This window comes from Mesoplodon densirostris, chromosome 1, assembly GCF_025265405.1.
Source record: "Mesoplodon densirostris isolate mMesDen1 chromosome 1, mMesDen1 primary haplotype, whole genome shotgun sequence".
Taxonomy (NCBI): domain Eukaryota; kingdom Metazoa; phylum Chordata; class Mammalia; order Artiodactyla; family Ziphiidae; genus Mesoplodon; species Mesoplodon densirostris.
In genome coordinates this window covers 5,444,084-5,470,663 of record NC_082661.1, presented here as the reverse complement: position 1 = coordinate 5,470,663, position 26,580 = coordinate 5,444,084, and the positions used below count along the sequence as shown (strand labels likewise).

Sequence of the window (26,580 nt, the reverse complement as noted above, 5' to 3'; positions counted from 1 at the left end):
CCACTCCAGGGAGCTGCCTTGAGAAGGACTCCATCTGCTTTTATTTATTTCTTCTTTTATTTTATTTTTTTCGATCTTTGGGCCGCACCGCGCGGCATGTGGAATAGTTAGTTCCCTGACCAGAGAACTAATTGAATCCGCGCCCTTGCATTGGCAGCGTGGAGTCTTAACCACTGGACCGCCAGGGAATTCCCCTCCGTGTGGTTTTCATTGTCACATCCCAGGGCTGTGCTTTTCTCCCCGTTCTTGCCACCATATCTGGCCACCTGCCCTCCCTTGGATTGGGTGATGTCATTCACCTCTGCGTCAGCCCACGTCTTTCCTTGCGCCTTGCGTCTTCTGTTCTAATACCAACATCCTGACTGCTGTTCACAGGTCTCCCTTCTCATTCTACACATTCCTCTTTGATGGTCTTATCCACGTACTCGGCCTTTATTACGGCCTAGGGCTGTTGCTTCTTCAGTCTGAAAGGCTGGAAATCTCTAAGGTCTGGAACCCTCTCTCCATGTGCCTGCTAGATGAGGCCACTTGGATGTCCAGCAGCAACTCTAATTCAACTTGTCCAGAACCGGTCCTTTTCTCTGCCCTTAAACACCCTTCTGTCCCCAGTTGCCTCTCCATGGATGGCATCACATGGTGCCTTGGATGAACTGGTCACGAAGATGCTGGGAGCTGTGTTTGACTCTCCTTGAGCCCCCACCCTCCTCTCCACTTCATCACCTGCCACTGTGTTCAGCCTCTGCCTCCAGTTTGCTTCTGTTCAAGGCCTCTTCTTTCAAACTTGCCACTGTAGCAGGAGGTCAGTCCTTTACTGTTTCTTGCCTGGACTGTTGCCGTAGCTAACCATCCAGTAATGAGCCTCCCATCTCCACTGCCCTACCTGGCGCCATCACGGCGGCTGTCTCTGGCCTTTTGATCTGATCATATCCCTTCCCTGTCAGCATCTTCCAGTTCTCCACCTCTTTCTGTCTCATCCATCATGTTCAGGATCAACTCCAACTGCCCGTCTGGTGTTTTATTCTGCTTCTCCTCTCCCCACCCTCCTGAACTGTGCATGGGGCTCTGTGAATATGTCATCTGCCCCTGTCTACTTGACTTTGTGAATAGGGTTCCTTTTCCTGGATGGCCCACCCTTTGTGGGAAATTCTGATTCCGCTTCCCAGCAGGTGAATGTATTACCTCCCTAACTTTCACCTCCAAGGTCAATACCTGCTCCCCGCCGCCCCCTCCCTCATTAGCCCAGGGGTCTGGGAGACCAGAGAGGGGCTGGGGCTCTTCACCAGTATCTGTATCACATCATAAGAGCAAGTACCCTGTCCTGAGCATCTCACCTGTACCAGGACCAGGCCTTCATGCCTTACCTTGCAGGAGTACATTGTACCTCAAACCTGTGAGTAGCTAGTGCCACTGTGCCCATGTTAGAGATGAGGAAACCGAGGCTCAGAGAGGTAATTAGCTCTGCCCGAGATAACCTTGCAAGGAAGCCAACAGAATTTAAACCCAGACAACCTCACTCCAGAGCCTGAGCTCTCAGCCCCCTGCAGACTGTCCCTCTGCAGATATGAGCCCAGCAGAAAGTTGTCCCTGAGTGGGTAAACATTAAGCGGGGAGTTTAGTAAGCTATGAACCGGCCAAGCTCAGGAAACTTTGGGAGGTATATGGGAGCAGGAAGGAACCATGCTCTGGTCTTCCTAGGAAATAATAAGAAGAGCTGCAATTCAGATCATTTTTGTTGTAACAAGTGTTTCTTCTAAAGTTGCAAATCAGTAAATTTACAGTTCAGCACAGAAAATTAGTTAAAACCCCAGCATGCTTGTTTGCATTTGTATCTATGTACATACTACTGGATATATGTGAATATGTATTTATGTTTGTTTCTGAATTATCGTTGTATATTTACATGGTGACACGCACATACGCGTGCACACGTGAGTGAATTATTTTATAAGAAAACAAGTGATTTCCTCCCAGTCAAGTAGTCTGACCCCCTCCAGATGTCAGTTTCACATTGCAGAGTATGTACATGTAACATACAGTGTCACAAGCTAGGAAAACAAGCTTCTAGCAAACAGAGTTGCATCTTGGTGGGTCTCCTGCTGACTGGCAACCCGGTGTCCCCTGCAGACTGCAGAGAGATCCTGCTTCCCATGATGACGGATCAGCTCAAGTACCATCTGGAGAGACAGGAAGACCTGGAGGCCTGCTGCCAGCTGCTCAGCAACATCCTGGAGGTTCTGTACAGGAAGGACGTGGTGAGTAACAGCGGGGCCGCCTCTGCGGACCCTGCGACCCCCAGGGGCCCGGCCTCCCAGGACCCAGTCACGTTTGGTTCAGTTAAAAAGGTATGGCCTGACTTTTAAGGGTTACCCTTTCGTTTGCTCTCTCTCGAGTTGCATCCTCAAATTATTTTTTATTTATGTGTAAAGCCTGATGATTATATTACCACGTGTGCTTTTCAGCACTGAAGATACTGTTTTAGGTTTGTTTCCTGTGACTTCTCAGCTAAGTGACTCCCAAGACTTAGATTTGATATTTAAGGTCAAAGACTTTGATGTTAAAAATTGGAAGTAAACAACAGGAGGCTAATTGCCTACTTTCTTTCAGTTATTATTTTATATTTAATAAATAGATAATATTTAATATTATTTTTTTATACATGCACATAGTTGTTGTTGGTTGTTTTAAGTGCGTCCGAGAGTTTTGAGAAGAGCAGTTCTCTGCCCCTTTTCCTGGGTTCCTCCCCCCATAGGCAGTTTTTTCTGTGCTTTCTTGGCTGTTTTTTTTTTTTAATGGTATTTCCTTTTGCATTTCTCAATTGTATGCGTATTCCACTGACCTTCTGTCTTAAACAAAAGCTGGCGCAAGCACATATGGAAACATCTGACCCTATGTTTCCCCGACCCCATTGTACCCACCACATTCATTTGGGCACATGTGTGCACACACATGTAAAGTCATTGGTTCTCCAGGTGTGTCTGGACAGGTGTACAGGGCCATGTCCGTCTCTGCCTCTAGCAGTGGCCAGATGGGCCAGGATTTTAAGTCGGCAGGACTTGCTCTTAGCTCTCCCCCACGTGACCTCCTGCCACCTCCCCAGTCCACACACACACACACACACACACACACACACGTGTGTGCACGCGCCTGTCCTGCGCACTTCCTTGCTGCACCTGCTCCTTCTCTCAGAGCCTGGGTGTTGCCCTTGAAGAAAGAGACAAGGTAAAGTAATTCATTGGGATGGTGGCTGCATCCGCTCTTCATGGGCTTTGCCTTTGAAAGGTGTTGGAAGCCTTAACCCAAAGGCCAGCCTCCAGGGGTCCCATGCCAGGCCTTTTCCTTTTCTTATCAGATGAAAGGTTGGGAGTAAAGAGGTTGTGTGGCCAAGCCTCACAGAGGAGGTAGTGCCTGCCTGGCCTGTGCGGAAGCATCTAGAAAGCCCGTTTAAACACGTCCAAAGTTCATGAAGAAGAATCGGCAGTCCCATCACACACAAAATAAAGGAGCAGATTCTTACTGATAGAAGGTTCTCTGGCACTCTGAATTTTAAGTAGTGTGCTAAAATGATATTTAAGCATTCGATTCCATGTGATTGTTCCCATATTATTGGGATCTGACATGCAGAGCCATCTATGGTTGTTATCTGTCAGCCTTCCATGTACAAATGGCCAAGTGTCTTTAGAAAACTCGTTGGTGAGCTAATCAGGGATCATAAACATGATATTGTTTAAACAGAGTTGCTTTTATTTCTAAGGTTCGCTTCAATTAAATTACTATGATTATATAACACATCATTAATGGACTATAATTAATAAAATGCCTTGAGTTTTCTTTGTGAAGGCTTTTGCCTCTGACAAGGGCCATCTTTCATCTCGTTAAGCGTTGTAATTGATTTACTCTTTACAGGATAAATGGATGCAGTGACAGCCGCGGGACGGGCATGTTAATCACTGTCTTAGGTGGTGATATATTTACACTGGTGTGTCCTCCTGCAGGGACCAACTCAGAGGCACGTCCAGATTATCATGGAGAAGCTTCTCCGGACAGTGAACCGAACCGTCATTTCCATGGGGCGGGATTCCGAACTCATCGTAAGTGCTTGGTGACACACGCTTGTGGGTTTCATTGTGGCTGAGAGCGTCTTTCCCGGGAAAGTCATTCGCTCTCAAGCCGGAAAATCCATGTGGTTCTTTTCCACCTGCCTTTTGAAACTAACCATGTTGTACAACGATACAGCAAGCAGTTGGGATGCATTTATTTATAGTCTAGTAGGTTAAAGGTACTCGTTTCCACGATTCTCTAAGTAAGTGTCAAAGTTGAAGAGAAACAAACCAACATTTGGTTCTAGTTTCCTCATTGCTTACTTCTAGCAAAGGATGCAGATGTTCTTCTAAGTCCTCATTCTTCTGGCAGTTTCTTTCTACGTATTTACATTTAAGATGCCATTAATAAAATTTTATGAAGGGCCCTAAAAAGGTATTGAGGCACTCCGACTTTGCTATTTTATGCCTACTCTGAAGTATTGTAGATGTCTGTCCTGTTCAGATTGTCGAGACAAGGAATGGTATCTGTTCTTTTTCTCAGAGTTTTAACAATAATTTAGCAAGCTTATTGCTAAAGCAAGACCGGAGCATTTTCATATTATGGTGATTTTTTTCCAGAGTTTGCCACTCTCCTCCTCACCATCATTATTCTTAAATATGGTTTCGTAGGCAAAAGATGCATTTGTAGGTCCCATTTAATTTCTTTCATTTCTAGTACATGTTACCGTATAACTAAGTTTGGTGGATTGCATTTCAAAAAAATAGCTTTCCTAATCACAGAACAGAAAATCCAGTTGGAGTCTTCGCTGGCAATCAGACTAGGCACATTGGTCTTCCTTGGGTGATTTTAGTTCTGTCTGCATAGCCTGGGAATGGATCAAGTACAGTGACCCGTCTGTCTCCATCAGGCAGCAAAGCAAGACCGGAGCACTGGGCTTGTGTTGGTTTCTGTGGCTGCATCACAGTAAAGGATGCGGTCTGTGGTTTTGGGTGAATCACAGGAGAATAATTGCTGCCTTTGTATGTTTCCATCCAGTAAAATTGTCTAGTTTGTGTCTCAGTTTTAGCACATGTTATGTGCAGATTTTCCTTTTTAAGGTGTATCTCTTTTAGGTTTGGATTATAACGTGTATAAACTAGGGAATAAAGTATTTCCTTGTAAGTTGGCGTTACTTGCGGTGGACTTTTCCATTATTCTGTAAACCTCATTTGCCTCTTCACGCTCTTCATCATAACGGTTCTTTTCTGTGATCTGGAAGTGCTTTTGTATACGTGGGTGGAGACTGAGCCCTGTGGAGGAAGAATTGGGGTGACTCCAGGGGCACCCCCAGGGTCTGGTGATCCTGTCTCCTTGGGGTTGTGCCCTGGGTGCCCCTGGAACACTCTCTTGTTGTGAAACTCAAGAGGGCTTTAAGTAGAAAGAATGAATGTGGCTTCAAGTTGAACCAAGTTTGGTGTCATTCTGCTAAGACCCCTGTTGGAACAGGCTGGAGCAGGGGGGCTGAGGTGACGTTCTAGCCGTCACGGAGTCACAGTGAATGTGCTGGGCACTCACGATGGGCAGATGGAGGACATGTGGCCGATGCGGAGGCCAGTGAACTGATGAGGTGTTTCTGTCTCTGGTTAGGGGTGTGTTCACTTGGGTTATAAGCCCACACTGGCCAGCAGTTGAGCTGGGAGAGGAGGGCAGGGAGCAAGCCCGTAACAGTTTGGATGGGACCTTAGCCTGGGGCAAGATTGTAAGATGTGCTCGCAGCTCAATCAGAGGATCTAGAATGGAGCGTGGTGACTTCTCTCAGACCATGTGGTCCCGGATGCCTTCGGGAAATTTCTCATATCTCAGACATAGTGATAATAGCGGCGAAAGGAATAGCCGTTCCTCAGCGAACACTTGTGGACGTGCTGGGCACTGTGTCATGAATGGAGGGTGCTCACTTAACCCTCCCGTTCAGTGTGCAGAGGCCCCTGCAGAAGTGCCTCGCAGAGAGACGGGAAACGGTCCCAGACCCACAGCTAGCGTGGCGGCGCTTGTGGGGAGCCCGGGTTTGGCGCCCGAGCTGGCTTTCCTTGGTGTCTTCTGTGAGACTGAGATGCATGGTGCTGATCTCAGTGGTGGTCCAGGAGGCCCAGAGGAGGGCTCAGAATTCTTCCTGGTTTGGCATCGTAGTTAGTGCGGCAGCCGCCCAGGGAAATAAGCACCTTTTGCCCTTTGCCACGTTCAGTCGTTTTCGTGGACCAAATGTCAGGATGTCCTTGAGGAAGACGGGCCAGACCACGGATCAGTTGCCCCTTTCCTGAAGGGCTTGGAGGAAGCCATGTGTCCTAAGGAACCCTTAGGGGTGCCTGGGAAGAGCCCTTTTGCACCTTTACCAAGGGGGCATGAAGTGAGGACCCAGGCTCAGTCTTACCCAGCTGTGGCCCTGCTCCTACTGCATAGGTGGCGGGGTCCGGGGCACCATCAGGGGCCACGGGGCACTAGAGCAAGCTGCCCACATCCAGGCGCATCCCCCCACCGCCCTGTCCTTCTCCAGCAGAAGTCTCTAGAAGCAGGAACAGGACTGAAGTCCTAAGCTAACCCCTCCCAATGCCAGCATCTCTCATGTGTGTACAAGGAGGCCAGAAATTCCTTCCTAAAACGAACTAGGCCGTCAGGGAAGGAATCTCAAAAACAACAACAAAAGAACAACTGAATGTAACTATAATTATTTATGAGTGATGACAGCTTTAAGATGTTTTCAGGAAGGACATTCTCCATTTCAGATTGGACGTGTCCAGAGACTCTTTCAGTCGTCAAGGAACCACGGGTCCCCTTTGTGGCGTCCCCAGAGCAGTGAGACTGCAATGCTGCCCTGCTTGGTGAGCTCAGCCTTGCTCTCCACACGGGCTCCCGTGCAGATTTATGCATTAGCTTCTTAACGTCACTGTTGTAGCTCCGTGAATTTAGATGAGAGGAAGATCTGGGGAAAAAATATTCCTGACAAGGTGGCCAAAAAACTTAATCAGTGGCCCTTTTAGGGTGGAAAAAGAGCAGAAAATGGTTTCTCGGCCTGTTCGGGCTTAGCTATAACATGCCGTTATACCACAGAGATTCCAGACCTTATGTGTTTGCTCCTCTTTTTTGCATCAGTGGAATGGAAATGGTATAACTATGAGTCAGCTCACACATTCTAAATAATCGCTGAAAATGGACTTTAACAATTTAAGTGATTAAAAAGGTTTTGAATAGCTGTGCTTCACTTAATGATTTATTTCATGATATTGACAACAGTAATAGAAGCGTGACCTCTCTTTCCATCAAAACAAGTTATTCGTTGGTCATCAGTTGTGGCCTGACAGTTTCCCCGTCTGTTTATATATGGAATTGAGAAGTGGGGAGCTTCACACGCCATTGGCTAAGCTGTGATGTACTGTATAAGCGTCTTCTTTTAACTGTATCTATGGTACCTTATAAACACCATGCAGTTGGTTATATATCATTTGTTTTAGTTCATTTTATACCTTTCAACTTTATATTTGAAATGGGCTGTTGGAATGCATCTCAGGCAGAGGATAAAAATATGCCATGATCCTAAGTATTACAGTGTTTTTTAACAAATAAAACTCCGTTTGGCAAGTGTCAGATTGTAGATTGTGTGGATGCCTACAGCAGACCCTAACACAGAAGCCTTGCAGTAACCTTGCCACAGAATTAAGATGCCATTTTATCTTTATTCCAGGATCGTCTAATGCTATAGAATAATTGAGTGAGGTGCTGAGCTTTACATTGTCTGATTTCAGATTTTATTTTTCTCTTCCTCTTTGAAAAGATTTCTAGGCCATCAGCATCGGGCACCTTCTTGGTCGTTGTGTATGGTTCTGAGCAGGGGGCCATGGTGGCTTAGGTGCTCTTGTCTGGTGGGCAGGTGACACGGTTACCCCCTCCTTGACTCCCCCACCCCCCCAGCCCACACATGCCTGTGTCTTTGCTGGAGTAGGTGCTGTAAACAAAGCTGGGTTGAGAGCAGACAGGATGAGTAGTACACGTGACCCTTCCTTCTCTTGTGATATTAGCCTCTGCCGCCTCTTTCAAATAATTAGATTTACATTCTGTTAGTGGGTCCTTTAAAAATGTAACTGAGTGAGAAGGACTTCTAAAGGTTTTTCTATGGCCTGGATACACACCAGAAGACTGAAGCTTACTAATTCACGAAAAGGAAAATGTGGCCTTCTTCAAAAGAAAGGTTCCCTTGGAAAATCCACAGAAGTAGGCTTAGGAAAGGGAAACATTCTTCCTGCATTCTCCGCTTGTTCTTGTGACCACCAGACCTCTTGATTCCCTAGACTCAAGTGATGGAAATTCTTTTGTTTCTACTGCGAACACCAGCTGTAGGGGACGTAGATGGGTGCGGTGTGTTTCATCGTGACGGGCACCACTGGTGGGGAAGAGATGCTGCCCGTGAAAGTCCGTTGATTTCTTTGAGCCTGCATGGTTTATAATGACCTGACATACTTCTTCATTTAAAAGATGCTGTAAAAGACCCCCTTTCACCAAGACTCATCACCAGATATTTACACAAAGATGTTATTTCCCCACGCACGGACATTTGTTTCGCGATGTTTATTCTAATGGACGTTATGTATGAATGTGCTTTTAACAAAATGCTATCCTTAATCTTGCCTTGCAAGAGAAAGCAATGCATTATAAAAGTTTCAACTGGACAGTGTCTGGTTTTTCTCTATGAGTATTGCAAAAAGTGTCTCTAACTTGTATGTTTGTTAATAAACCTACTTAGGAAACATCTGACTTCCAGAAAATCATCCTATCACAGGTACACGTGTGAGTTGTGATGACTTTATAAATTCATTTCCATATGGTATCAGTATAGCAATTTTTCCTGCCTTTCACATGTTTCTGTGGCCTTTTTTCAAGGTTGGTCACTGACTGTGGATTTACTGCAGAGGAAATGAAAGCCATATCATTACCTGGGTAAAATATGCGGTGCAATTCTTGCATATTCATCCCAAACCGTATCTTAAATTAATTATTGAGCTCCTTAAAAGGCATTACGCTGCTTGCATATGACCTTCTCATCTGCCAAAACGTATGCTGCGCATTATAGCACGATGAGTTATCCCTAGTTCACAGAACAGAACATTATTTCTGAATCATATAGTTCTTCTCTTCCGGTAAATAAGTTGGTTGCACGCTTATCCCATGCCAAATGTGGTAGAGCTTTTCTAGATAAAAGGAGACATATCAATGTCGAGTCAGCTGCTATTATCTTTAGGTGACACTGCACCAGTGACTCTGTCTTCCTTACTAGTCACGTCACATTTTATTCGCTGATAAAAATGCCCCCAAAGACTCATTCCAGCTGTGGTGGGCCTTGCAAACGTGTTGTGCCCTCACAGACAGGGTGGAATGGAGGAGTTCGTGGCCCGTTTCTTGTATGTTGTCCTTGCTCTCTTCAGTAAGAAGCACAAAGCAAGCACTTGAATTTAATGGTGTGTCTTCTGAGTTGGAATTGAGGATTGTGTATCTGCCCTGCCTATGACGGTACCCCAAGGAGAACGGCTTTGCAAGGCGTGCTCGTTGTTGCTGTTGGAGAGTGGAGTCGGCCTGGTGTGGGTCCATGAATGACGATGGCATTTCTGCCACACCTCAGGTCTCCATGGCAGCGGACACCTTGGCAACCTCATAGGATACGGGAAACTTCTGCCAACTTCATATGCCCTTTCCAAGATAGCAAGGTTTCCCCACACCTTGATTTTCTCCCCCACTTAATTCTGCTTTGGGGGAGAGTCTGAGATCGAAGGACCAGATACAGAGGCCTGGGACCTCTCCTTGGAGGCTAGTCGCACACTTTCAGAATGACTGGTGGGCACCTATGTGGCAGAATGCCCTTTGTTGGATCTAGTTATCGATAAGAGAGGACCCCTGAGGCCACACCAGTATTTGGCTCACAGATAACTGTAGACTGTGACTTGGAGTTTTTTCCCCCAGTGCTCCGGGCATTGGGTCTTCCTCTCTATCCTATACTTGAGCTGCACTCACCCACTTCTTTCCCCAGAGGAACTTGTGAGGCAGTGGGAGCCTTCCATCTCAGCCCCATCCTTGCTCCCGCACCTTGCAAGTGGACTCTGCTATTGCAGAGCCCAGGAAAGGGGTTGGTGACCTCTCCTCTCCTAAGTTTCCAGGGGGCCCTCTCCCTTGGGAGAGGAGGTTGGTTTGGGCTGGTCTCCGTGGGAGAGGCAGGGTGCTCAGTCCCACTGGGGCGCTGGTCTCCCACCCGGGGAGGGAAGAAGAAAGAAAGGAGGTGGCCGACCCCCTGGGGCTGCAGACCTGCTTGATGGATGATCTAGAGAGAATCTGTCTTGAGGGGGGCATGGCAGGATTTGCCCTGGAAACACCAATGAGTTCAGTTGTCCCCTGGAGGTTCTTTAAAAATTAGACCTCAGCCAGATCCTGCTGTGTATGGTGCCCTTTGCCCTTAAAAGCCATCCTGTTCTCCTGGCAGCTGAAGCCCATGCCAGGGGGTGCATGGTCTGGTCAACTGAGTCTGAGCTGGATTTCAGCCCTGCCCCCTCCCCAGCCAGACCAGGCCAGTAGGCAGTGCCCACGCCCCTTCCCCTCTCCCAAAGACCCGATGGAGTTCTCTCTTCAGCCCGAACATCTTTCCTTTATTATTATCTCCTCAGATTACTTCTTTTTTACCAAATTATTGAAACCACGAAATAAGATTAATAACCACACAAAACATGACCTTTGATTTTTTTTATTTAAAAATTAATAAAGAACTTAGTGACAAGTATAATAATTTAATCTCTATATGTAATGCCATGTGTACATCTACATATGAGGGAACACGGTACTTTTTACCTTGGTTTTGTATCAAAGATTTTACTTAAATCTTTCTAAGAGAAGAGTCATCATCTGTTAGGACACATTGCAGTTAAACTATGAAATGAGTTTGAAAATATTTCTTTTTCTATTCTGAAGACAGTTTCATTTTTAAATAGGAATTTGTTTATCTTCAGTTTCCTTTTTGATTCTGAAAATATTAACTTTTTTTTTTTGTCTAGACTGCTTTCAAACAGTGATGTTACTTTGTTTACTAGATGTCCTCTTGTTTAGATGGAATTATGGTACTAATCAGAGAGCTGCAAACACCCTTATTTCAATTCACTGAGTTAGCCGGGATTTTGAAAACACAAGGAGAGATAGCTTGTTGCAAACATTTTTTATAACTTTAGTTAAAAAGAGTAGAAAATACATGAAACACATTTTTTTAAATTTTATCACTACATGAAACAATTGCACTTCCTTCATGGTATAGGATCACCGTAGCCTTCCTCTTGCACAACAATATTCCTCAGTTCTGTTAACTGATATTCAAGGATTTGTATCCTCATGTATCGTGTCCACAAAAGATGTGTGTTTTTCTTTTAATTAAAGCACACATCTGTGATATAGCTTGAGTAACCCCCAAAGAATGCTTACATGAGATACTCCTGTCACTTTTTCTTCAAGTCCACTAAGGTCTTTCTAGAATCAAAACACTTAGAACGAAAATAGATTCGCTATTGAGTCAGGAGGAAAATGCGTGGCAAGAAATAGCTCCAGTCTGAGAAACGCAGGTAGATCCTTTCACTAAGGCCGACCACCGTATTGGCATCTGGTCAGTGAGGTGTGCGTGTGAGCACGAGATTAGATAAGAAACGGTTGGACAGAGACCAGAAGACTCGGTTTCCTTGTACATTCACAAACGACTCAAAGTTGAACCAAAAAAAGTCAAAAGAAGATCCCTACTTCCTACTGTGAAAAGCCAAAACTTGATAGACAAGAGTCCTTAATAGACTAGGGGCTTTTGATTTCTATAAAAAGATACTTGCAAAGGTGCAAAGGAATGAGTGAAAAAATAAAGGAACTAAGATTTATATTGCAATGTGTAATCAAAAGAGAACTCGAAGTGTCACGGTTTATTTAAAAAAGACCTAAAAACATTTGATTCACAGCTTTCCCCTAGGTATGTCATTTAGTACAACTCACTAATAGGTTAAATGTAGGTGACGTTTGTTGGTTTGTTGGTAGCAGCTAAACTAAGCACGCGGTTTCTCTTTGAGATGGTCAGATCTTCTACAGTTGTTACAAAGCATAACGAATTGTATAAAACGTCTGGCTGAGCTTTCGTGATGAACAGTGTCTCAGAGATTGATCCACAGAAACACTTTCTGGTGGCAGAGAACGCCTGTGATTTATTGGTGACTGTATTATCCATTGTGTATCTCTACGTGTGTTTTCAAATTCTTGCCAGGATTTATCATTTGGCCTTTGGGTACCAAAAGATTAAAAATGAGATCTATGAAAGCTTAGTGTCCGATAGCTCTGACCCTGTCAACTTGCAGTGATTAAAGGCATGTCCTGACTTTGGGGGACTCCTGGCTGCTGGGCATTCGGAGGATGAGCAGTAAGCATGTCGCCGGTCTGGAGTTGAAGCAAACACTGAATTTGAGGTGTCAGTGTGACGCTGAGATGTCACTTGGCTTAGCGCTACAGCACATGAGGCAAATATACATATAGTCACATTTTAGAGATTATTCATGGTCTCCGACCACTTGAAAAAAATTGTGCTTTCTCCGGAATTTGATGTGCTGAAAATTGCACTCGCCCCCCGCTTATTTGCAAAATCAAACGTAAAAATGAAGTCCTTTGCAAATGTAAGGGCTACTTTTTCTTCTCAGTATTAAAAAAAAAAATAAAGGCTTGAAAATAATTGAGTTTTAGCTGTGTTACAGAGTGACAGCCTGACGTTCTGCAGGTCGATAACGTAATCCTTGCTGATCTGGGGTGCGGGCATAGAATTTTTACTTATCATCTTTGACTATGTTAAGTTTCGTTTCCGGTTTTACATCCCACATCCATGAACTGCAAAGAACAACTGGCAAGGTGTGACATGTACTACTTCGCTTCTGTGAGTTGATCTGTTACAAAGGCCTTTTTGGTAAGCAGGGTGAGAACTGGTGGCGTCCGAGTCAGCCACAGTTCACTCCGTCCTATTCGTTTTGGAAAAGGATTTACTTTGAACTCCAGTGGGTTTTAAAGACGGCCTTTAGACTCCAAACACCATGAGTTTTAAAGGAACCAGAGTTTCCATCGTCCATGCTTTTTAGATTCAGTTTTGGGTTTTTGCTTGGGAGTTGAGTAAGTCTCCTGAGAGTAAGGCGAGTGTGCGACCTGAGTTTCCTCGAAAGGATGGAGTTTCCTCAGAACTGGCTGGAGTTTGTCTTCTTGCTGCTTAAAATCTAGCTCCACACTAGAAAGAAAAGAGAGGGAAGAAGTTAGTGCTTGGTCTTTCCTATATAAAGAGCTCCCTTAGAGACAGCAGAATTTGGCGCCATCCCAGCAGGGTAATGATCATTCGGATGATGTTTGTAATGCCATTTGACGGTTCAGTATTAAGCAATTGGCTATAATATGTTTTAGTGCTCCGTCACTGTGAACTATCTCAAAAAGTTTCATTTTCTTTGAAAAATAACTTATTTGCATTCATTGCCAACTTTTGAAGTTTTATTAATGTACACAGTTGGGGTGAAAGCATAGACTGTGTTTGTTGAAATGAGAAATGTGACACGTGAGTAACCCTTTTGCTTGTCCATAGACTGCACACTTGTGCTTCATGGGACAGAGAGGTAACCGAAGATATGAGTGTTCAGGGGTCATCTTAGTGCATGTACACCAGGTATTTGGAAGCTCTGTGCAACTTTTCACAAGGTCAGAGAAAACCATTTATCTCACCTGAAACAGTTGTAAAGTGAAGTGACCTTGGCTTCTGGTCTCCTTTGCAAAATCTCATCTGCCTAAAAAACTGGTAAGAGCCCAAATATCCAACATTGGAGAAAAGAGTGCGTTTTATCAAGTCAACACCATTGAATATCACTCAGTTGTTCGCAGAGATAGTTTTCCAGGCAAAAAGATAGATAGTGTTTGGTGAAAATAACAAAACTGTAATAACATGGCTGAAGCCATAATGTGCAAACATGTAGCCATGGGGAAGGACATTTGCCAGTAGTGATAGGGTTTGTGTTAGAACGACAGGGTTAAAGCTGGTTTTCTTAAGTATATCTTGTGTCTTACGAAATTTCTCCTGAGAATGCTGCAGTTGGAGCAGAAATGGAAGAAGCACAGAGTGGACATGTCCGGAGGCCTGGCTTTGGAAGGGACCATTGTTGATCCCCTAACTTTGGGTAGGACCCCCCTGCTCCAGTGCCACTCTTCTGTGATCAGCCCAGGAGCAATGGGCCTCGCCTCCCTTTTGGTTGCCTTGCCTGTACCCCTAGAATTTGAACCTGGGTGCTGCATCACGCCAGACCTCCGGACATGCCCACTCTGTGCTTCCATTTCTGCTCTGGATGCCAGTTGAAATGTCAGTAGATTTCACTGAAGGCTCAGCAGTGATGATAATACATGAGCTCAACATTTTATATCCAGTGGAGCCGTAAACCATTTACAAACATGATATCCTATTGATTTAGAGAACCATTAATCCCAGCTACATTTTGACATTTTGAAAAGACAAAAACAGCAAAGCTGTATTATCTGGAGTTTTAAAAACAAGTTCAAGACCCGTCTCATGGACCGTTTTATGCTTTAAATCCACTGTTCCATTTTTCTTATCATCAAAGACTGTATTAGTGGAAAAATTAAAAATATTGTCAGAGAAGTTTATGGCTAGTTCTCCCCCTGTTCCCAAAACAAAAATTATTTCCCCCCCCCCTCATTTCAAAGGGCCTCTTTGAGTTATGCTGCAGTTTATAGGAAATAGAATAAAGCCTCGTGAACTCATGACTTGCTAATCTAGAACAGGGGATAATGTAGTCATGGTTCCTCTTGGGGACAGTTGTGAAAAGTGCAAATCTCAGGACATGCTGCCTTTGTGAAACACGAGCCTCAGTTATTGCCTCAGTAGGAAGAACAGGGATTTGCATCCTGGCTTTTTCATCTTATGCTGTGGAGCGGGGGGGTGGGGGGTGAGTGGGAGCTCAGATAAATCCCTTAACCTCTTTAAGGTTCGGTTTCCTTCACTTGAAGGGGTATAATAATTACTGTCCTGGTATCTTACTGAAAAATGGTAAGGATCCTCCCCACTCTCTCTCTCCTGAAAGAAGAGTTTCCTAAACTATAAATGCAATTCAGATATTATTTTCTCCTTATCATTTGTTGGTCTCTAATTGTATAATGGGGACAAGAGCTAACAATGATTAAGAAATACCTATTCAAGAATTCTTCAGCTTGGACATTTAACAAGGAAAACAAGAACCTTGCCATTGAGTCTGTAAGATAGTATAGCATCCAATATGGTATTTTAGGTACAAAAGAGTAATTTTGTCAAGGTGCTTGGTCAGTATTGAAAGCATGTTCTCCAGGTCATAACCATCTCAATAGGCCCAGATAGGTTTTGTGTTACTAGATCAGAGGGTGGGTGCTAGCATTTCCTGGGCTCACAGTACAGTCCTGGGTACCTGTAATTATTGAATTCCCATTAAGCTCCTGCATTGGGAACCCCGTTATTAACCAATTTATCACACCACAGAACCACCACTGTAATCACAGCGTAACCTAATGTGAGTTCTTGTTAAAAAAATGACTCGACTTCACCTGTCAGTTGATTCCTGTCTGCATTCCCCCACGACTGAGAAGCTGCCGCCGGAAGCTGGCTTCTTCGTGGAGGGAGTGTGAGTGGCCGTGAGCGCCCGCTGGGAGATGCCTGCAGTGAGGTGACCTTGAGCCCTGCACCTCCCTCCCGGTCTGTAACCCCAAGTTGCAGTGCACCTGCTTGTCAGGTAGGAATAGCGTGGCTCTGTCCAGTGCTTTCCACTGGGGGGCTTTTCTCCTTTAGGGAGGAGCACACCAAGTCACCGGGGTCGATCGGAAGCAGACAGCCGGCTGGAGAGGGCAGTGTCCGAAGGTTAATCGTCTGGCCGACTCTAGCTGACACAGAGCAAAGGGCCCTTCAGTCTTAGCAGCCAAATGGCCAGAATAAAGCAGCACCTGCTGCCCTGGTCCGCACAGAGGACTTGGACAGAAGCCAGTGGTGGACAGTCGAGGGCACTTGGACTCTGTGTCCAGAGCCCCTCCCTGTTTAACACAGCGAGCTGTCCAGATAGGGCCTGGGAGCGGGGGATGGGGGGTGCTGCCCCGTGGAGAAGCGATGGCCCTCGATTTGGGCTTCCACCCCGATCAGAGGGACACGGGGGGCGTGTTGGTGGGGGTTGGCTGCAGCTGCCCGGCAGACGGTGCATGTGGGCACCGTCACCGTCTTCAGGGCTGTCGCTTTCTCCCCTGTCTGGAGGACGTGTCCTGGCCACTCCGTGCCCCTCTGTCCCCAGGCCCACGTGACCTCCTTACTCTCTAGCGCCTTCTGAAAGCTCCCCCACTCCGCTCCTTTCTTCCTTCTTGGCACTCATGACAGATGATTGCATTTATCTCCGTATCATTTTGCCTCCGTCCCCCAAATGTAGCTGCTGTGACGGGGTGAGTATTGTCCCGTCTCTGCTCCCAGCACCTACAGCACGGCCTGAATCGCGGCAGTTGCCTACGTAATACTTACAGAATTAACGCCTGGGCTGTAAAAGACAAGTCCCGTCTCGGCTTTCGTCCCCATTGCGCTGAGCCGCTCTGTCTTGGTCGGTGATGTTGGCTGTGCCCCCTTGCTCTTCCTCCCACATCGAGCCCCCTCCTCATTGCCGGTAAACAGGGCTTCTCCCCCAGGCAGCGCTGTTGGACCCACTCCCGGTGGAATCTGTGGCCCGGCTCCCTTCTCTCAGAACTTAATCGAAGAAGATGCTGAAACTTTTGTCGTAAAACACACACCAGGATCTGTTTGGAGCCTGCCTCCCCCGCTTCTACTCCTGGCTTCCCCTTTTCTGGAAGAGTCTGCGGTAAAATCTTAAGATGGGTGGGGTCAGCAGGGTGTGGCCAGTTGTGCACTTGGAACCCGGGAGTCTTTTGATTCCCTTTACACCTTTCCTGTGGGCTGGCGCCCCTGCTGTGGTTTTCTGCATGATGCTGCTTCTAAGTTCCGTCGAGGGCAGCGTACCTGCCCTGTGCAGTTTGGACCTGCCTTCCCAGAGCAGCTCCAGCTTAGAGACTTGCCCTCACTGCACAGGCAGACAGGAGTGTGTGTGTTCGAAGTCTGGCCTCTAGACCTTGTCCTCACCTCTTAGGACTCGGCTGGGGTTTGGCACAGCTTCCTGCAAGGTCCAGGGCCTCAGAGTCCGGCCGCACACGAGGCTGGAGGCTGCTGCTGGTACTGCCCGCCTCCTGCAGGCCAGATCTGGCGTTTGTAGCGCACCGTCGAGGGGACACACGCATCGCGTGGAACACTTGCACATCCGAGGATAAGCAGCCTGGAAAATGTCCTGACTCTAGAGACTCTGAGCCTGAGTGTGAAGGGACTGGAGCCGGGCCAGCTTCCGCTATGCTGGCTGTTCTCTCCTTTAGTGCCTGAGGTACAACGCAGACTGCAGATTGCTGGGTGATTCAGAACGGCCCCAGGACTGCTGGGGCTGTTGACAAGATATAAATCCCCGGGAGCTATCATTATTTACGTTTTATCTCTCTCCTTCCCCTGCCTGCGTCCATCCAACAAAATGCTTGTGTTGAGAGCTCCGTGGTAACTGAAGCCGTGCTGCCAGGCGTGCGACCGAGAGCCACTGGCCACATCTCTGTGGCTCACGGTGATGAAGGATTAAAGCCACGGGCTGCAGGCTGCATTTTTTGGTTACTCTTTTTCTCTTGAAAATAGAAGTTTTATGTGTCGGGACTTTGCTTACAGAACTATTACTCTACATTTCCAAAGGAATAAAAATCTGCTCTGAATCTCAGGCTGCTCTGTCAGCTGGCACCAGCTTTATTTGCTTCCCGGCGTCTCTGCTGGGCTTTGTAGTAACACTTCTCCCCACGACTTCATGCGATTTTGCAGAGGAGCGTGGTCCCAGCATCTCCAGCGGATGCTCTGCTTGTCTGCTGCTCCTATAAATACCCGGGCCCTGCCACAGTTTCCTTAGCAAGCTGTCGCCAGCTCCTTGAGCTAATTGAAGGGGAAATGGATTTAGAACGTTCCTTTCTCCAGTCCCCTGGGTGTAGCAGTGAAGAGTTAAAAGCAGGTGAGTTCGGCTCCCAGGCACTTGTGTGTTTTCTGGACTGGAAGAAAACCCGAAATCTCTGATTTCTCCAACCTTGACAGTGTTGGCGGGGCTCAGTGGACTGCAGAGCGGAGGCCTCCGTTTTTAATTTTCTTTGAATCAGATCGCAGAGTCCCCGGTGCTCGCTGTGGCTCTGACTGACCCACCCTCTGCCACTGGGGATACATCATCCCACCTTCAGGGACCTGAGCTTCCCGGGCTGTGAAATGATAGTGGAGATGCACGCCCACCGCCAGGGGGCTCCATGGAGCCACCACGCCTGCACGGAAACTCGGGCAAACTCAGGGCAGCCAGCTCGCTGGGGCGTGCGATGGCTCTCACAGTGTCCTCAAAATGCAGTGCTTTATGTCCGGCTGGCTTCACGTCAGCGCCTTGGATGACACTGTTGTTCAGAAGAAGCTGAAAGTCAGGCTCCAAGTTACAGGCTGGGTTGTCTCCCTTGCAAGCCTGGTGAACCAGGCACATCTCTTTTTATTTACTTCTCAGCCTCAGTTTACATATGTGGTCCCGGCTGTGCCTTTAGGCAGTGGGAGAACCAGGACCCAAAATAGCCATCAGACTTCCCTGGACGCATCTCCGTGTGGCTACTGAGGGGCCCCATCCATCCGGCATGTCCAGAATCAGATCGTTTCCCCAGCCTGCTGCTCTGTCTTCCCAAACTTAGCTGCCAAGCTGGGCACCTTGGCATCTAGCTGGACTCACCCTTCCCGCCTGCTTCCATCAGCTGGGTACCATGCAGCCGCCCTCAGCAATCTCCAGGGCCTTCCTCTGCCCCCAAAGAACTTAGGCAGTTTTCACTTTGGCCACTGAAACAGCCGTCCAGTGCTTCGTCTCTCCATCTCTCTCCTGCCCTAACGCGTTTTCCAAGTACCAGAGTTACCTTAGGAAAACCTGAAACTCCTTGACAAAACTTCCTCTCATCCTTTAAACCGAGGGCACTTGTTGCCTCTTCCTTCTGTGGATTTTCTAGACTAACCACATGTGCCCGCCCCTCCGTCCTGTCCAAACTCCTCTGGTCCACGCTGCTTAGGGTCTCTGCACATTTTTATCAGAGCACTTCTGGCTCATGTTGGATCATCGCTACTTTTTCTCAGTTCTGTGAAATGCATCGAGGGATAGACCATGTTGAATTCAGCGGCATCTGTGATACCTTTAATACAGTGAGAGACTCAGCACGTGACCTCTTTGTTTACTGAACTGAAATAAACTGATGAACCCGAATCCCCTCACGTCCAGTCTCAGCAGAATGCTGCCTCTGTTGTCTAGTTATAACTTATTCATCAAAACGAACATATGTACACAAAATATGTCCATGTTATATACCTGTTGTGTATATATATGGAGCTTGTTCCAGTAGTTTCCAGTATTAATAATTTGAACATAGAAATGATTCATCATAACTCTGAATGCTTCTTCCGCCACTCTTTCACACAGTAGGTGCCTAATCAAAGTTTACAGAGTCACTGTAAGATTTAAAATACCAAAAATAGATGGGTATTCAATAATACTAATACCTGAACTATAAGATCTGTCCCCTTTTCGTGATGGCCTATGGCAAGGAAATTATGGTTATGGTTATAAAAAGCAAAACCGGTGGCGCAGTGGTTGAGTGTCCGCCTGCCGATGCAGGGGACATGGGTTCGTGCCCCGGTCCGGGAGGATCCCACATGCCGCGGAGCGGCTGGGCCCGTGAGCCATGGCCGCTGGGCCTGCGCGTCCGGAGCCTGTGCTCCACAACGGGAGAGGCCACAACAGTGAGAGGCCCGCGTACCGCAAAAAAAAAAAAAAAAAAAAAAGCAAAACATTAGCCAGTTATCCTAGCTATAAAGTATATTCCAAAGTATCCAAAGTTATAGACAGTGACCTTTCTGAATACATCGTGGTACGTAGCCTGACCACGCGGGAGGACAGTCCTTCCTTTTATGCTTGACTGAAGCTCCATCCTCGGTATCTTTATTATCTGTGACTCCTCTGGAATACAAAGAGTGGTCTGGCACCTGGGCTTCATCTAAGTGCCCAAATTTGAGGGCTGGCCAGATGCACAGGGATCAGGGAACTGCGTTTGAGCCTCCTGTAATTTTGCGCCACAGAGAGGTTGAGGCAGAAAGACTCAAGCGCTGTTTATAACCTCCAACCATAATCATTTCTCGAGTAAGAAAGGGACCAGATCACTAACAGTGCCACATGTGTATTAAGCATATCTGATGTCCTACTTCTAGCAAGCCATCAAGATCAGACATTATATTTAGAAGGGATGGATAATTATTAAATGTGGACTGCCAGTTCACTGCTGTCCCTGGCCTCAACAAAGAGCCCACAATCATTTTTTTTAATCTTTGAGCAGGACGTGCATTGTAACTGCAGTTAAAAGGAGAAAACACAGGACTCTCCAAAATTGTTTGTCGTGGGTCCTTCAGGTGCCAGGGCTGGAACACCCAGCCAGGTGACCCGAGTCCGGTCGGCTGAGATCTTGGCTGTGACCTTGTCTTCTGTTCTCATCTTGAGGGTGGACAACCTGTTGCCCAGAGAGGAATGACTTGGGGTCACAGTGCTTGAGCTAAAGTGCAGAGCAACCCGGCCCCTCTGAGCCACCAGCCCAGAAGGCTGAGTTGCTGACGCTCTCAGGAGCTTCCCCTATTGTGACATGAGCAGAGAGAGAGAGGCTATGGAGCAGTGATAGTCCTCAGTGCATAGGCCAGAAAGCCATGAGCTTCTTGTGCATGTCTTACGGTGTCACTGGTGACCTGTCTAAACCCCCGGGTTCCCTACCACACCTCCAGGGATGTGTTGTCTGTGGGATCAGTTCCTTCAAGGCAGCTGATGGGGCAGGAGAGTCAGCTGAGTGACTGCAGCAAACCCTAGGTGGTTTCTTTTGTCATTGAGTCCCCAGGGAATTTTACATGCTGAGGGCACCCAGGTAAGGACTGGATGCTGTATCCAGCTCGTAGAAAAATCTACATGGTTGTCTAAACGTGAATGACACTGATTGGCTCATGACACAGACCATGTAACTCCTTCACACTGTTTTGGACATAGGTGGCTACAAAATCTACATGGTTGTCTAAAAGTGAATGACACTGATTGGCTCATGACACAGACCATGTAACTCCTTCACCCTGTTTTGGACATAGGTGGCTACAAAATCTACATGGTTGTCTGAACGTGAATGACACTGACTGGCTCATGACACTGACCATGTAACTCCTTCACCCTGTTTCGGACATAGGTGACTACCTCGTTAATTTTGACTTCTGAGGGTCTTAAGAGGAGGGCTGTCAGTATAATTAACCTTTCTCTGCTGAATAATTTTTAACTAATTGCTTTACAAAGAATATGTTGAGGTGAGTGATCAGTTTTCACTTGTACAGCTGTCATCAGTTACACATAGACTTTCTGATACTAAAGGTTAGTAAAAGGTCACTAAAGATGACTAAAACCTGATCCTTACATATTGGGGAAAAAGAAAGAATATATTTTTATAATTCTAATGGAATAGAGAAAACTTGGATTATTGGTTTGGGGAATTTTCAAGGAGAATTTTCAGGTCTGTTAAGTCATTTTTTTTTCTAACGTTTAATTTACTTTATTAAAACATATTTCCTTACATCAGAACAACATCGCCTAACGTATTATCCTAGGAAATCCTTTCTGGCATCTTCCTCCCGCCCCATCAGTCACTGTAAATACTAGGAACAGAACACTAAGTATTAGACAAAAGCTAATTTCCTCCACATCAGCTCACGTTGGTAAAGGATTTAATATGCACAAGTGGTGGTGATCGGAAACAGGCCTGCAAAGGCCACTTCCACTAAGAGAGAATCACTAAGTGACAAAGGCAGCAAAGATTCCACTCCAAGTGGGCTCTGGACAGGCTAGACCTGGCCTGGCCACTTCCACTAAGAATCACTAAATGACAAAGGCAGCAAAGATTCCGCTCCAAGTGGGCTCCGGACAGGCTAGACCTGGCCTGGCCACTTCCACTAAGAGAGAATCACTAAATGACAAAGGCAGCAAAGATTCCGCTCCAAGTGGGCTCCGGACAGGCTAGACCTGGCCTGGCCACTTCCACGAAGAGAGAATCACTAAATGACAAAGGCAGCAAAGATTCCGCTCCAAGTGGGCTCCGGACAGGCTAGACCTGGCCTGGCCACTTCCACGAAGAGAGAATCACTAAATGACAAAGGCAGCAAAGATTCCGCTCCAAGTGGGCTCCGGACAGGCTAGACCTGGCCTGGCCACTTCCACTAAGAGAGAATCACTAAATGACAAAGGCAGCAAAGATTCCGCTCCAAGTGGGCTCCGGACAGGCTAGACCTGGCCTGGCCACTTCCACTAAGAGAGAATCACTAAATGACAAAGGCAGCAAAGATTCCGCTCCAAGTGGGCTCTGGACAGGCTAGACCTGGCCCGGGTTCTGCATACAAATGGAATTACCTCTCTTAACAATAAGACTTCATTAGTTTCGAGGCGTCCAGTTCTGGTGGCTGTCCTGATTGCAGCTCCTTTTTTGCGATACTCTGGAATCAGTGACATTTCCATGCACATTTTTGTCTGGAATCTTTGTGGCCTTCTATTTTGTGTTCATATTGGTGATGCAGTGAATTTCTATTGATGATTTGAGAAAATGCAAACCATTAATTCTGTGAATTCCTTGTTCCATCTCATACTATTAGGGTGTTTTTCTCATCTTTCCTGAAACCCTCCAACCATTTTGGAAAGGACCTTGCAGAATTCGGGAGCTTCCTTGATAAACAGTTAAAGATTTCGATGCACTGGAAAGTTCCCCAGCTGCTGTAAAGCTACATGCTTATGTGCCAGCAGCAAGGCATCCCCTTTCATCCTTGGAAATCCTCTGGCTGTTTCTCCCCCTAATCCTTCCGGTTGTTTCCAACCCTCTAGCCTGGGGGGTTGGGGAGGTGTTCTACAGAACACATCTAAACCCTCCCCAAGATGCTACCCCTCCAAGATGGTCCTCTCTCCTCTGCGTCAGCTGTCCCCAGGTGGAACACCCTGGTTGCCTTCATCTCCCCGTCCTCTGCCTTTCTTCACTGTGTCTGTGGCCCACACCTTCGGTACAGAAGGTTCCCTGTTGTTACCACTCTGTTGTTAAAAGGTCTTACGGAAGGGGTTCTACGGGGTTGTCTTCAGCCAGATCACCGATTCCTCCCACCTCCCGGTGTGTGGGACCATGCCCCTCATCTCCTAGGAGTTTCATGAAAAATGCTTGCTGAGGAAATGCATAGAAGCACCAAATGGAAGGGACTCGGGTACTTTATCAAAACAGTTGTTTGAAATTTTGTCTGTCCTTGACCATCCATGGATCATATCAAAAGATGAAAATACAACATAGACAACAGGGCATCCTGCAAACTCCCTCCCTTTGGGGTGTTGAAAACAAAGTGATAGGCAGACGGGCAGTGTTCCCTTCCCTTGGGGGCCAAGTCCACTCACGGATTCACTGCATAATTATTAGTGTCACTTGAGGCTGGCTGTGGGTGGCCCTGATGATACAGAAAGGATGCAGCTGCGGGCAGTGTCCTGAAGGGGACAGGTGTTTTAGGACTTGGAACTAATGGTAGGAATTCTAATACTTTACAGGAAGATTTAAATTCTGGTAAAGATTCTACTTAATTAGTCTGAATCATCATTATCATTATCTTTCAAAGCTCGCTTTCATTCCCCAAAGCCTTTGAACTGAGGTTAGCACAGGCTATCCTCATAAAAATGCACAAATTTGAATTCAAGCCATTTTGTTGTGGTATTATTTTATGAATTAACCACTTCAGTAAAGCAGGGAAATGGTATGTTGCATTGTTCCTTTTTGAAACAAAATCTGAACAAAGGATGAATCATCAGTTAGCGTGACTCATCAGATTAGTCTGACGAGACCTACTGAGATAGGGTGGATACAAAGGATTTCAACTGCTTATATTATATTAGTACTTTATCCTTCAAACATTTTCTGAAATAATTACAGCCTATTTTGACAGGAACTATGGATGATAAGCCAGAAAAGTTTTACTACAGAAAACTAAAACTTGTATCTCTTGTTATCTTGTTTCATGCTGAGATGGTCTTAAATTAGAATTTCACAATTGGTCCAGGTTAGGAAACAAAAACTGTAGTCATGTCAACCACCTCCAAATTCCCACGGATGGAAGATATCACTTTTGATGCTTGGGTTTCAGTGTCTAGGAAGCAGGGCAATCCATTGCCCAAGGATGGTTTTGGCTCTTTGTAAATCGATTTGCCAATACGGGAATGGATGTTATTTGGTTGAGAAATGCCCTGTGGATGCCCAAACTTTTATCTCCACGTAGACTTTCTTCTGAAGTTCTCAGATCCATTCCTTTCATAATTGTAGATCACTGACTCATGGGATTTCAGAGCTAGAGAGGACCTACCTGGTCCCTTCCTTCAATCATGCAGGACTTGGAGATCTAATGGACACCCCTCCAAAGACAGAGGATGGCAGCTCAGCCCTAACCTCTGAGGCACCCCCTATCTGAACATCAGTCCCAGGCAGGCTGATTTTCACAACCTTTTGTTTGTGGTCCTGGGGGCCCTTTTTCCATGAAATTGCTTCAAGATCTTTTGTCCCTTTGATTTTTTTTTTCTATGACAGACTTATTTTTTTACAGAGAAATATGTACTGCCACCCATGGCAAAGGCACACATTTATTCAAGGGCTTGCGTTGCTACAACGACAGGGAGCCGTGTCTTGGACACGGCCCCCTTTGCATGTCCCTAGGCCAAGTGTTACTGGCAACGTGGTGGATTCTTACACCGCTCCGAGAGGGTCCTTGGGTTTTGGGTGAAAAGCAGTGTTTAAATGCAAGGTGGGAGGGATCAAATTCATTGACCTCCAGGGCTCTCTGCCTGCCAGCAAACAGGTATGACAAATGACAACATGTGGAAACTGGTAGCTCTGATGGCCCCTCATGTTCGCCCAGGCTCTGGGACAGCCACAGGCCTTTGGCATTTTAAAATGTCTATTTTGAAACTCCTTCAACCTATTCAGTTCTGAGGTGCTGCGGGCATCCTCTGGGAAAGACCCAGAAGAGTGGCCGAGATGGTGGTACAGGGACTCTTAGAACATTCCTGAAGTCTAGGGTGCAGGCCCTGGTACCTGAGAGCCTGAGTGCCGAGCCAGGCATAGAACCAACTGCAGGGACTCCGAGTGTGAACTCATCCCCTTCTGATGGGATCGTCTCTACAGAGGCGTTTGCAGGAATTGATGGAGGATTTGTTGCGACGTCCTCCGTGAAAAGAGATGCACTTAAATCATAAAGCCTTTTGGGCTTCCCTGGTGGCGCAGTGGTTGAGAGTCCGCCTGCCGATGCAGGGGACACGGGTTCCTGCCCCGGTCCAGGAAGATCCCACATGCCGCGGAGCGGCTGGGCCCGTGAGCCATGGCCGCTGAGCCTGCGTGTCCGGAGCCTGTGCTCTGTAACGGGAGAGGCCACAACCATGAGAGGCCCATGTACCGCAAAAAAAAAAAAAAAAAAAAAAAGCCTTTGCAATTTGGACACTTCCTCTGGCTCACCTCTGCTATGTTCTGGCTGCCCATTTGCACTGCTACAGGGTCACCTGGACAGGTGATTTCTTCTGCCCAAGGCCTGTTGTGTTCTGGATGCTTTTCTCTCAAAGAAACCTCTATCCTTCATGAAGCATTTGACATTTGAGGATTGAATCACAGGGCTGACTGTACACTGAGAAATCATCTGGGTGGATTCTCCCTTGCTCTACACTCCCCATTCTTTTCTGGCAAAAGGGAACTCCAAGGGAAATTACCTATCTGGAGGTATCAACAACTGCCAGCCACCACTCTCTTGTACCAGTCTTTGGTTTTCTGATGGGATTATAAAAGCTCCCTTGGGCTTCCCTGGTGGCGCAGTGGTTGAGAGTCCGCCTGCCGGTGCAGGGGACACGGGTTCGTGCCCCAGTCTGGGAAGACCCCACATGCCGCGGAGCGCCTGGGCCCGTGAGCCATGGCTGCTGAGCCTGCGCAATGGGAGAGGCCACAACAGTGAGAGGCCCGCGTACCGCAAAACAAAAAAATAATAATAATAAATAAAAGCCCCCCTTCACCGAGGTGCTGGAGTAGCCACCACCATCGTGCCCCCCATGATGGAACTGCCGCCCACGCGGGGCTGGGTGCTCCTGGCACACGGGCTCCTCTGTTGTGGATCCCTGACCCTCTGTCCTCACTTCTCCAGCTGTGTGCTCACCAGGGGATGCTGGGTTTGGATCTGTTTATGCCGTTTGTACTCAGCATTGAAACGATGTGATTTATTTGAGTGTTACATAAACCAGTGAGATACACTGGAGGCAAGAGAGAATTATTTCTGTGGGT

At 46.8% G+C, this 26,580-nt stretch overlaps 2 protein-coding genes across 3 annotated transcripts in view; one reads left to right on the top strand and one right to left on the bottom strand.

Annotated features, from left to right (window-relative positions):
* The window catches only part of DOCK1 (dedicator of cytokinesis 1), a 535,058-nt gene that overhangs the window by 203,834 nt on the left and 304,644 nt on the right, over window positions 1-26,580 (top strand). For both annotated transcript variants that reach the window (XM_060098409.1, XM_060098408.1), the window contains exons 26-27: window positions 2,125-2,252; window positions 3,993-4,088. In XM_060098409.1, the coding sequence (XP_059954392.1) occupies window positions 2,125-2,252; window positions 3,993-4,088 (224 nt within the window). The remainder of the gene's footprint in view (window positions 1-2,124; window positions 2,253-3,992; window positions 4,089-26,580) is intronic.
* INSYN2A (inhibitory synaptic factor 2A) overlaps window positions 13,153-26,580 on the bottom strand; it is a 38,458-nt gene continuing 25,030 nt past the window's right edge. The window contains exon 3 of the mRNA XM_060098410.1: window positions 13,153-13,333. Within this exon, the coding sequence (XP_059954393.1) occupies window positions 13,153-13,333 (181 nt within the window). The remainder of the gene's footprint in view (window positions 13,334-26,580) is intronic.